This window comes from Antechinus flavipes, chromosome 5 (assembly GCF_016432865.1).
Source record: "Antechinus flavipes isolate AdamAnt ecotype Samford, QLD, Australia chromosome 5, AdamAnt_v2, whole genome shotgun sequence".
NCBI classification, from domain to species: Eukaryota; Metazoa; Chordata; class Mammalia; order Dasyuromorphia; family Dasyuridae; genus Antechinus; species Antechinus flavipes.
The window spans coordinates 114,640,158-114,651,798 of record NC_067402.1 but is presented as its reverse complement, the minus strand read 5'-3'; the positions used below and the strand labels follow the sequence as shown (position 1 = coordinate 114,651,798).

General features: G+C 41.2%; 1 protein-coding gene across 4 annotated transcripts in view; it reads left to right on the top strand.

Moving 5' to 3' along the window:
- The first annotated feature begins 6,870 nt into the window (after positions 1 to 6,870).
- The window catches only part of AHCYL2 (adenosylhomocysteinase like 2), a 140,469-nt gene continuing 135,698 nt past the window's right edge, over positions 6,871 to 11,641 (top strand). Inside the window, exon 1 of one of the 4 annotated variants that reach the window (XM_051962967.1) lies at positions 6,871 to 7,637. In XM_051962967.1, coding sequence (XP_051818927.1) covers positions 7,218 to 7,637 — 420 coding nt within the window. In that variant the 5' untranslated portion in view covers positions 6,871 to 7,217. The remainder of the gene's footprint in view (positions 7,638 to 11,641) is intronic. The other 3 variants (XM_051962968.1, XM_051962965.1, XM_051962966.1) reach the window with 3 other exon arrangements.

Here is an 11,641-nt window from a genome sequence, read left to right as displayed (position 1 = left end):
TTACAAGTAATTGGAGAAAAGTAAAATATTAATTTTAAAAAGGCATGTACTTTGATATAGATTATACATGGACAGTCATCTAAAACATTTCTATATTAGCCATATTGCAAAAGAGAATACAGACCATAAATAAATAAAAATAAAAACCCAAGAGAAATAAAGAAAAAAATTTTAAAGTATACTTCAATCTTCATTCAGATTCTTTCTCTGGAGTTAGATAGCATTTTTCATCATAAGTTCTTTGGAATTGTCTTGTATATTGCATTGCTGAGAATAAGGCTGTTAGGCATTGAAGTGTCTGGAATAACTGGGCTAGGAATCAGGAAGACTCATCTTCCAAAGTTCAAATCTGGTCTCAGACACTTACTGGCTATGTAACTAGGCAAGTCACTTAATCTTGTTTGTCTTCATTTTTCATCTATAAAATGAGTTGGAGAAGAAAATGGCAAACCATTTCAGGGATTCCTTGCCAAGGGTCAAATGTGACTGAAACAACTCAACAACAACAGATTGTTAAGAATAGCTAAGTTATTCACAGTTTTACATTATCGTACACAATTATATTATCATTGTACAATATTGCCTTTACTGTGGAACAATGATTTCATAGCTCTGTTCAATTTACATTAGTTCACAGAAATCTTTCCAGATTTTTTTGAAACTATTCTCCTCATCAGTTCTTATAGTGACAAGAGTATTCCATCATAATCATATTCCACATCTTGTATTGTCATCCCACCATTGATTGGCATCCTCTCAATTTCCAATTCTTTGCTACTATAAAAAGATGCTATAAATATTTTTGTACAAATATGACCTTTTCCCTTTTCTTTGGTCTCCTTGAGATATAGAAGGGTAGTGGTATTGCTAGGTCAAAGAGTATTCATATTTCTATAGCCCTTTGGACATAATTCTGAATCATTCTCTAAAATGATAAGATCAAAACCAAGCTTCCCACTTTTTCTACATTCCCTCCAACATTTGGCATTTTTCTTTTCTGTCATATTAGCCAATGTGATAGTATTTCAAAGTTGTTCTAATTTGCATTTCTCTAATCAATAGTAGCTTAAAGCCCTATATTTAAATTGTGTTTAAAACCCTATATGGGACCTCATAACTGAATGTGCGGGTCATGAAATTATGGTTTATTATCAGTAAATGTTTGATTTGCATACCTATATACAAAAGTATATATGTGGTGAAAAGGGATTGAAAGTGGAAAAAGTTTAAGAAGCCCTAATTTAGAGTACGGTTGATCTATCTCAATCAAGGAACAGATCTTTGAAAGTTTCATGACTTGATAAATGTGGAAATATGTATAAAATAATTGCACATGTTTAACATATATTGGATTAATTGTTGTCTAGGGGAGGGAGCAAGGGAAGGGAGGGGAAAAATTTGGAACACAAAGTTTTGCAAGGGTCATTGTTGAAAACTATCTTTGCATGTATTTTGAAAATTAAAAAAAAACTATTATTTAAAAAAAAAGAAAGAAGTAATTTTAAAAAAATTTCATAACTGCTCATACCTTGGGGGTTATTTGTACTTACCCTACAGACTCTATTTTAGTAGTAGTCACAGCTAAAGGCTTTATTTACTTACTTACAGTGGAACCTTCCTCTAAAATTGCCTTGAAAATTACATTATTGTTCATAAATCAGGAGAGATTAGATTGAAAACTCAGAAACCCAGCTCAATAGCTTCCTAAACTCAGCACTACAAACTGCTCTTGGAACCAAGGTTCTTGTATTTGGAGCACTTCTGTCTGGCTCTTTTCTCATTCTGTTGACATTGTCCTAATTCCCTTCCCTCTGATTCTGTTTCATGGTCCTGAATTTGAGTGTCATCCCAGATGTACATTTATTTGTTTATTTTTAATTATAGTGACTTTTCACCTGTGGGAAAGCACTAGTACCATAAGTACCTGCTTTCTAGTATGTAGGAAGGAGACGAGAGGAAAGGGAAGTTGCAGTTAGAGACATCATTCTGGGGCATGCATTTACGAGACTCATCTCCATCCTGAATGAGAAATGGAGCTATTTCTCCAGAACTTCTTCCCTAGTAATATTTTCTTTAGGAATGTCTAATTCTATAACCAGAACTTTGTAGTACAGTCTTTGAACCCATTTGGAGTTTTCTTGGCAAAGATATCGAAATGGTTTGCATTTCCTTCTCCAGTTCATTGAGGAAACTGAGACAAACAGGATTAACTAACTTAGCCAGGGTCACACAGCTAGTAAGTTGTCTGAGGCTGGATTTCAATTCATGAAAATAAATTTTCCTGATTTCAAGCTCAGATCTATCCTCTGCCCTGCTTAGCTGCCCCCAAAAATTTTAGGTCCAGTGAAACTGGATTATTTCAACACCAATCAACGTTTATTGAGCATAAGTTATATATATGGAACACAGGTACTGGGAGGGACATAGTAAGGAGAAAAAAGAAGATAAGAGTTTCCTGTACTGCAATCTAGTAAAGGAGACAGAACACACAGATAATTTTGCTTTTAGAACAGTGTATGACACTTAGTAAGCCTTTAATAAAAGTTTGTTAAATTGCTCCGAATGATTCAGGAGCAGGCTAAGTCTCCATTATCACAGCCTATTGTAGTCCTTCACCAAAGTGGCAGAGGAGTCTATGATCTGCCCTTTTCAGCTGGCTCTCCAGGAACTCTCATTTGGAAAGCCTGAAAACCTTTCCCTGGAAATGACCTAGGAGGTTACTTAATCCAACTCTCCACTCAAAGGAGGAATCGTCCTACATCATCCCCAGTCATTGCTCATTAAACCTACTTTTGAAGTCTAGTTTCAGTAATTGCTAGTGCAGTGTTGAGAGCTGGTTAAACTGAGGTGAGTAGAAAGGAGAGTTGAGAATGAAAGTCTTTAAGCCATAGGATCCCATACAATTTAGAGTTCATATATGATTGCAATATAGTTGGCCTGCTCCTACCATGAAAGGCTTTCACATAAAGGGAAAACATTAGCTTTTTTCTTCCTTATGTTTACCATCATAAAAATTACAAATAAGTAATTTTCTCTATGGAATTAGATTTAACTTAAGGTCAACTCTATAGGAAAGGGATTCTGAAGGCTGTTAATGTCACAATATATTTTTTTGGGAGGAAGAGTGAAAGAGAATGGAAGCTACTCCTATATTCTTAATTCTTTGGTATTCTTACCTCTATTGTAAGCTCAATTTCTACATTTGGAGATGGAGGAAGGATAACTTTGTGGATGAGTTTTTGGAGGCTTACAGTTAACTTTAACACTGTCAGGTTTCCTTTAATTGAATTCATAGGTTAAACACTAATCTTAAAATACTCTGTGGGATCACTCCTAAAACATGGTTCATGAACTTTCACTAGTGTTTTCAACTTTAATAGTCAATCAGAGGACACAATAAGATCAAAGTAAGATCATCCTAAGAATTGTACTTACAAAAAAAATCCCCTTTCTCTCAACCTTCTATATCTAACCACAGGGTCAATGGGCAGAGTGGATATACGTATAGCATGGGCACATGGACGCACATGTGACCAAGGCCGTTGTACTTTTTGTGGATTTCTCATGTTGCTCTTCCTGGGTACAATATTTTTCTGGTTAGATCATTTGATTATTAGTTTCTCTGTGTCTTTTTCCCTTTGCAATTTGATTCCCAATGTCTGGGGCCAACTCAGGGGGCATTCAGGTAGCATACTAGAGTCAGGTCTGCAGTCAGGAAGATCTGACCTCAGCCACTTACTAGCTGTATGACCCTAGGTAAGTCACTAAACCTCTTTGCTTTAGTTTCTTCATTTGTAAAATGAGCTAGAGAAGGAAATGGCAAACCACTCCAGTAGCTTTCCAAGAGAACCCCCAATAGGATCACAAAGAGATGGTCACAACTGAACAACAAAGGATTGGCTCTCTTCTTGACTTACAGAATTCATACCTTCTTAGAAACTTCCTGTTTCAGCTACAAAGCCTGCTCAATGCTGGGTAGTGTCATTATAAGATATTATGACTGATGGAGGAAGGAAGAGAAAGAACACCCTTCTCACCATCCCGCCCTAAGAAGATCCCGCCCTCTCAAGAAGAGTTTTTGTTCATAGTTCACAAAGCTATGTTTTGCTTTTTGTAAGAATACCAGAGGCTTGGTTCATTCATCCTTCAGCCAGACAATGAGGAGACTCTCTAACTCTGACAAGCTTTACTAAAATATTTTTCATACTCTCAGGAATAACAAATGTAGACATCTCTTTTTCCTTCCCTTCAAAACATAATATCTTGCTGTCTAGTATTCTATTTTTATATTTTGGAATTTCATTGATTTGAGTTTGGGGGAACAAATTACTTGGTTAATAACCCTCCCAACACCTGACCTCCACTATACTCAGATCTTGAAGTTGGAGATGAAATTAGACTATAGCTAATTGCAGTTTTTCTCAGTGTGTAAGGATGATGAAAAGGATTGAAGGTAGAATCTTCTTCTCCATTGTGTAGTTCAGAGATCATTGTCTCTACAACTCACAATAACTTTCTCTTGTCCCCAGGCTGATAATATTACCCTGTTCCTTTGCCCAACTACAGTCTATTAGCTATATCTTTTCTCAGTTATGTCTAGATTTTCCCTCTAAATCCACTGGGGATGAGGAGGACAGTGCCCTTTCACCGACATTCCTGAAACTTAAATTGAATTGTTCTCCCCTTTCCTCCCTCTTTCTCACTAGATTGTCCTCTACCTCTTATACCTCATACACATTGTTTTTGCCCCAGGCAAAAAAAAAAATTCCTAGTTACCATTTTGCTTGAAATGAAGGTCACAGTGTTTCCCAGGGAGAACCAGAGGGAGCACATTGGTTTTGGAGTCTTGATTGCAAGGTAATCAAAAGAAAGTACACTTTCTCTGCTTTACCTCTTCTAATTGCTAAATGAAGAGAATGAATCCCTTCTTGCCTCTCAAAGATATCGAGAAGAACAAATGTGATGATTAAGGAACTCCATTGAGGAATGGCTGTATGTTGGGACAAATGGGAGTTATCAAGCTGGAACAAGGCCTTGGGCTAAATAGCACAGGAAGGAGAAGCTATTGGCTATGCATACTCACATGTGAAGGGGGGGTATTGGGGTGAGGGAGAGCAGGAAGGCACAAACCAAGCTCAGGTAACCAATTCTTTTGGCCTCCTAGGTAGGCAGCTGCTACATGCTTTGTTTGCTGCACACCAGGTGGCTAGATACAAGTTCCTCTGTGTATTTCCAGGAGGAAGGGAGAGATAAATCAGTTACAGAACTGTTAATCCTTCCAAACAGCTGGAAGATGGAGCTCAGGGCTCATTCTCTGGAAGAGGAAGGAAATTCTCTCTGAAAGAAAGCTGAAAAGAAGGAGGTATAGCATCTGGGCTTTGTGGAAATAAAGGTGCTCAGTGGACTTTCAAGTAGCCATGTCTGTCGCAGCTAATGAATTGAGGGAGGCAGAACTGGGGACAGAGTCATTGCATGATTTCATCATCAGATGCTAGGATTTAAACTGAAAGATACCTTAAAGGGTTTTTAATCTAATTCCCTCACTTTACATATGAGAAAGCTGAGACCCAGAAATGGTTAAAGTGATATGCGTATGGCCACAAAGACTGAAAGAGCTGGCATTAAGGATGGTACAATCTCCACCAAATAAATGGGTGAAGTCCCAAGTTGCCAGCGTCTTATTGGGCAGAGATCTAGGATTGGCTCTTCCCTCCTCAATCCAGATGAAAACGTGCAAACTAGCCCTGTTGGTCCCCGTACAAAAAATATCTTTTGGGGATGTGCAGACAAACGCCTGCTGTCTTGATAAATGAGTCACTTCCTCTTTTCTGTTTTTCCCTTTCTGTAGGTCAGGACTGAGAATTATGGGGCTGAGCAAAAGACATTTGAAGATAGTTTTTCTCAGCAAGGTTCATATCCCTAATATTTCCAACAATCTTCATCCCCCTCCTTTCTTTCCCTCAGCTGTAATTGGTATTTTTTTTTTGCCTCTTCATGTGACGTAATTTGCTCCATTTTACTTCCCATTCTCTTTTTCCAGTACAATTCCTTTTCCACCCCTAGTTTCTTTTTTTATATCATCACAATAAAGTCGAATTATACCCACGCTCTCCATGTATGCCATATCCCTAATATTTTTCAGCTAAAGTTAAAGCATGGTGCTCTTTCAGGAGAATGTCTTGTGTTAGGCAAGTGGTTCTCAAATGGTAATTTATTTCGTCTGAGACAAAACCTTTGAATCTTAGGGCTGGAGTTATCGAAGGATCCATATTACAGAGGAAAAAAAGATTTTTCAGGACCCCACAGTTAACAACCAAACAGTCCAGATCCAGGAAGGGCGGCGTTTGTACCATACGAACAAGGGGTTTGGATGCATAAATCTCAGGGCTGCCATCTACTCCCCTGGTGACCTTGCTTAAGCCACAAGTTCTCTGACGGGAGCTTCCTCATCAATAAATATGGAGGAGGTAGGGCTAGGTGACCTCTAAATTCCCTTCCAACGCCTAATACTATGAATAAAAAGCCAGTGTTCCAGTTCCAGCTGAAGGCCCCGGCACACGAAATCGTGGCCTTTCCTTTAAATGCCGGGGCATGTGAACGTAACGTGCCCACCCTGGAAAATCAGTCAGAGCAGCGGTGCATCCTCTTCATCATCCCTCTCTCCCTCACATGTGCTTGGAGATTATCTTTCCCTTTAAATCGCATCTCCTCCGGATGCCCTCTCCTCTCCCAAACCGCGCATCCCAGCCAACCTTATTCTCTTTCCTCCCGCTGCCCCGCCCCTTAGCACCCCAAATTGAGCCACTCCCAGAGAGAAAGAGCCAAGTTCCGCGGGAGCGGCCCAAGAAGAACTACAATTCTCGTGGGGCTTTGCGGACCAGTCGGCTCTTTGCGCGCGCAGAGCACGTCGGGGACTGAGGTCCCGCCGTCCCTTCTTTGGCGCGTGGAGCCCAGGGCAAGCGTACTACAAGTCCCGTGACGCCGCGCGAGCGAGGAGCGGGGGTGGGGCTGGGAGCCGGGGTGAGGGTGGAGTGGGGTGGGAGGAGAGTGAGGGAGGCGGAGGCGGAGGAGGAGGAGGACCGGGAGTGGGATGGGGGAGGGGAGGAGGAGAGGGGGGCGGGGCCGAGCGGGAGCCGGAGTCTGAGGCGGCAGTGGTGGTGGTGGCGGCGGCGGCAGCGGTAGCGGCAGCGGCAGCAGCGAGAGTAGCGGGGACGGCGATGTCTGTGCAGGTCGTGTCAGCAGCTGCTGCCACCAAGGTGCCTGAGGTGGAGCTGAAGGACCTAAGTCCCCCGGATCCCGAACCGCAGCTCGGGATGAGCGCGGCGGCCGTGGCCGCCATGACCCCTCCGGCGGGCGCTGGGGACCCTGAAGCTCCGGCCCCGGCTCCGGCCCCAACCTCGGCCCCGGCTCCGGTTCTGGCTCCGGCTCCGGCTCTGGCCCCGGCCGCGGAGCGCCCTCCGGCCCCCGGCCCCGCCGCTCTCAGCCCTGCCGCCGCCCCGCCCGCCGGGAAGGTGCCGCAGGCGTCGGCCATGAAGCGGAGCGACCCGCATCACCAGCACCAGCGGCATCGCGACGGCGGCGAGGCCCTAGTCAGCCCCGACGGCACGGTCACCGAGGCGCCACGCACCGTCAAGAAGGTACTGGGGTCCGGGCCACCGGCGCGGGGGGCGGGGGTCGGTGGCGAGGGCATCCTGAGCCCCGGGGGAGCCCTGCTGGGGCACATCCCCAGATCCTCCGAGTGCGAGGAGCCTTGGCTCCCAGTGACAGGACCATGTGTTCTTGTAAGTGTCTGGGGAGGAGCGCTCTCCATTCTTCTTCCTCCTCCTCGAGGGGGCCCCGGCCCTGGGGAGCTCCCCTCTGCTCGTGGTGGAGGCTCTGCTCCCCCTCACCGCTGGTGAGCGCACACACACGCACTCTCCCTCTCTTCCTCTCCCCTTCCTCCTCTTTCTCTCCCCTTCTCCCCGCCCCCTCTCTTTCTCTCTCGCTCCTTCTCCCAGCCACCTCTCTTCTCTCTCTTTTCCCACTCACCTCCTTTTCTGTCTTCTTTCTCCTTTTCTCTCTCCTCCTCTCTCTTCTCTCCCTCTTTCTCTCCTCTCCCTCTCTCTCTCTCCTTCTCTTCCTCTGTTCTTCTCATTCCTCCTTTATCCTCTCTTTCTCCCTCCTCTTCTCTCTTCTTTCCCTTCTCTTTCTCCTTATTCCTGCCCCCTCTCTTTCTCTCTGTCCCCTGGGCACCTTTCTTTTCTTTTTCCTTTCTTTCTCCCTCTGTCTTTCCCTTTCTCTCTCTCTCTCTCTCTGTCTGTCTCTCTTTGTATCTCTCTCTCTCCTCTCTCTCTCTTCCCCTCTATGTCTCCCCCCTCTCTCCCTCCCTCCCTCTTTTCCCTTTCTCCTTTTTCTCTTTCTCCCTCTCTCCCCCCTTTCTCTGTCTCTCCCTTCTCCCTTTCCCCTTTTTCTCTTTCTCCCTCCCCCCTTTCTCTGTCTCTCCCTTCTCCCTTTCCCCTTTTTCTCTTTCTCCCTCTCTCCCCCCTTTCTCTGTCTCTCCCTTCTCCCTCTCTCTTTCTTCCTCCTCCCCATCCCCACTTGTGTATTTGAGTATTTTTCTTCCTACCTATTGGGGAATGAAAACCTTGAGAATGAGATAATTATTTACTCTAAATCAGGGGTTCTTAATCTTTTGGTATCATGAACTCCTTTGGCAAATCTGGTGAAGCCTATGTACCCTTCTCAGATTAATATTAAAATGCATAAGATAAACACATAGACTTATCAGGGAAATTGTATTGAAATAAAGAAGTCATTTCTTCTTCATCCAAATTCATAGATTTCCTGAAATTCATGAAGACTCTCCAAGGGCTCACTGGATTCCAGATTAAGAACTCTTGCCTTAGAGATTTCTTTAAATCTCTATACATTCAGGAGGGATGTATAGACTTTTGTTGCTTGGAAGAAAAGAAATCATTTTAACAGACAGCTTTTTTGCTTTATAAACACCAACTACTGGGATTACTCTTGTTATCTTTGCATTTCTAGTAGTTGTTGGTCTCTTTTTTTTATGAGAACTTCTCATTTCTTCCTTTTTGCTCACCATTTTTAGTGAGCAAGTCTAATTGATACTAAGTGCACTAAGACACTATAGTATCTTTACCTCTTCTCTTGTCCAGAAGAGAGAAAGAGATTTATTTTATTCTTGCCTTATCCAGTAAGGATCTCCTACCCATTTGCTAGACAATAAATTCTGTGATGAAAATTAGTCTTTTCTTGAGTCCCTCTTCTCATGACCTGAATGTGCAGTAGGGAAAAATGTCTACTAAGCCTGAAAGGGGTTAGTTGTGGGTTTTGCTGCCCGAAGTCAATTTCTTTATTAAATGCCCTTAATAAATATTGTTTTCCTATTCTCTTTTCCCATCTTTTATGCTAAAGTGCCAGTCATTATATTAAGAAGGAAATTTCACTTTTGCTCTATAGATAGAACTGCTACATTTCCCTCTCTTCCTCACCATGGTCACTGAATATTTCATCTTTGGCAATGTGTAGAAGAACATGATTCACTTTTTTCTTCTTTGATGGGTGATGCATTTAAATGCTATTTATCTTGTAAAAATCACATGGTGTTTTTGTTTTAAATAGACCTTGAAAGAATAATTACTTAAAACAAAGATATGCAACTTCTTCAATGTGATCTCTTGATTAATAGATGAAATTAGTGACTCATTAGGATCTTTTTTCCTTGGATCTAATTCTTTTCACTTGAGAGAGTTTTCTTTTCATTCCCTCTATCAATAGCCTTTCATTTAAAATGAATTCTTTGAAGCTTTTGGGCTTCTCTTTTTAAAAATTAATTTTTATTGAAAACCTTATTTTACAAACATTGTTATCATTTCATAATGCTGTTTTCTTCCCTTGTGATAAAATACAATGAAGCAAAACTAATCATGTCTGATAGTATTATGTATGCCTCATTCTGCACCTGTAGTGTACTGCCTCCCAGAAGTAATCTTCCGAAGTTATTAGTTATTATATTGATAAGAGTTCTAAAATTTTTCATTGTTGTTTTCCTTTAAATTGTTTTGGTTCAGTTTATATATTCTGTATCATTTTTAAGAAGCCTTTCCAGGTTATTTTAAATTAATGCTTGATAAACTGCAGTTTGTTGAACTCTTCTTTAGTTGCTTGCCACCTACTTTATTAGCTATTCTTTGCTACTCCAAAAACAGCATTTCTATAAAAAATTTTTACACTTATGGGACTTTTTCTCTGGATTTCTTAAAGCATTATTTCCTGATGAACACTCATTACATTAGAATGGAATGAGGCCTGATACCTTCATGCTCTTGGCACTTGAATAGGATATTTGAATTATATTCTACACAAGTTGATGTGTATCTGTGAACAAATTTCCTCCTCTTGTGATACCTTCTATTTACCTGTGAAATGGGAATGTAAAAAATCAATTACCATGAACTCTTGGGAGGAAAATTATGAGATAAATTGAAAATAAGGATGGTACAATTAAAATGTAAATTTGAGTTTTCATAATTTCTCATTTGTGTGGCAAGTATTTAGCATATTTTTACCCGCAGAACTGGCTTGAAACCACTAGATACTTTTAAAAAGCTTAAAAACTTGGTAGGTCCTATGTTTAAAAAGAGAACAATTTCAGTCTGAGAAAACTAGACTCCATTTTAAAAAATTCTAGAGTTTCTGACCATTCTACTTTGTCACTGAACATCAAATTGCCTTTGTCCCCACTCTTCACATTATTCATATATAGGTACTGAGATCAGAATGTATTCTATAGCTTTATATATTTATTTTTTGCTGAGGTGATTGGGGTTAAGTGACTTCTTGCCCAGGGTCACATAGCTAGAAAGTTTTAAGTGTCCGAAGCCAGTTTTGAATTCAGGTCCTCCTGACTTCAGGGCTGGTGCTCTATCCACCATGCCACCTAGCCCCGTATTCTATAGCTTTTTAGAGAATACTGATTGATTTTTTTTAACTAGATGAAAGGCCATTTTTTTTGGACTCATTTCTTACCTAGTCTTAACCACTGAATAGGTGTTACTTCAGACAAACTGAGACCTGGGAAAGAACTTTAAAAGACTAAAGTCTCCCTCTGCATCTGGGGCCATCTCGTCATCTTGACTTATATCTTGCCTCTAGACCCCAGATGGCTCTGGAGGGCAAAGTGAGGCTGGTAACTTTGCACAGCACTGCCTCACTTAAATCCAATTCACTTGCAAGTCATGATATGACTTTCCATTGTCATGGTCCTCTTTGAGAACAAGAACAAACAACTACCACAAAGAAGGAAGAACCCCTATCCTTGCAAAAAATTTTTTGCACTTGCTGATAGCATTAAAATTTTAAAGCTGGGAAGTTAAACATTTCAAACTTGCTTATAGGGGGGAACAGTCTATCATGATGAAGCATATTTTATATCTTTGTATATAATCTTGTCTTTTTCCTGGTTGATAAATTGTTTAAATAAAAATAAACACATAAAATTCCCCAGGGTTATGCATTAAATTCACTAGAGAGGGAGTGGTCTCGTTTTGATTTACTGAATTTCTTGATAATTCTCTTGTGGTCTGTTTAAATGATCATTATGACCTTCACTGCTAGTTGAACTTATTACAGTGTAGGG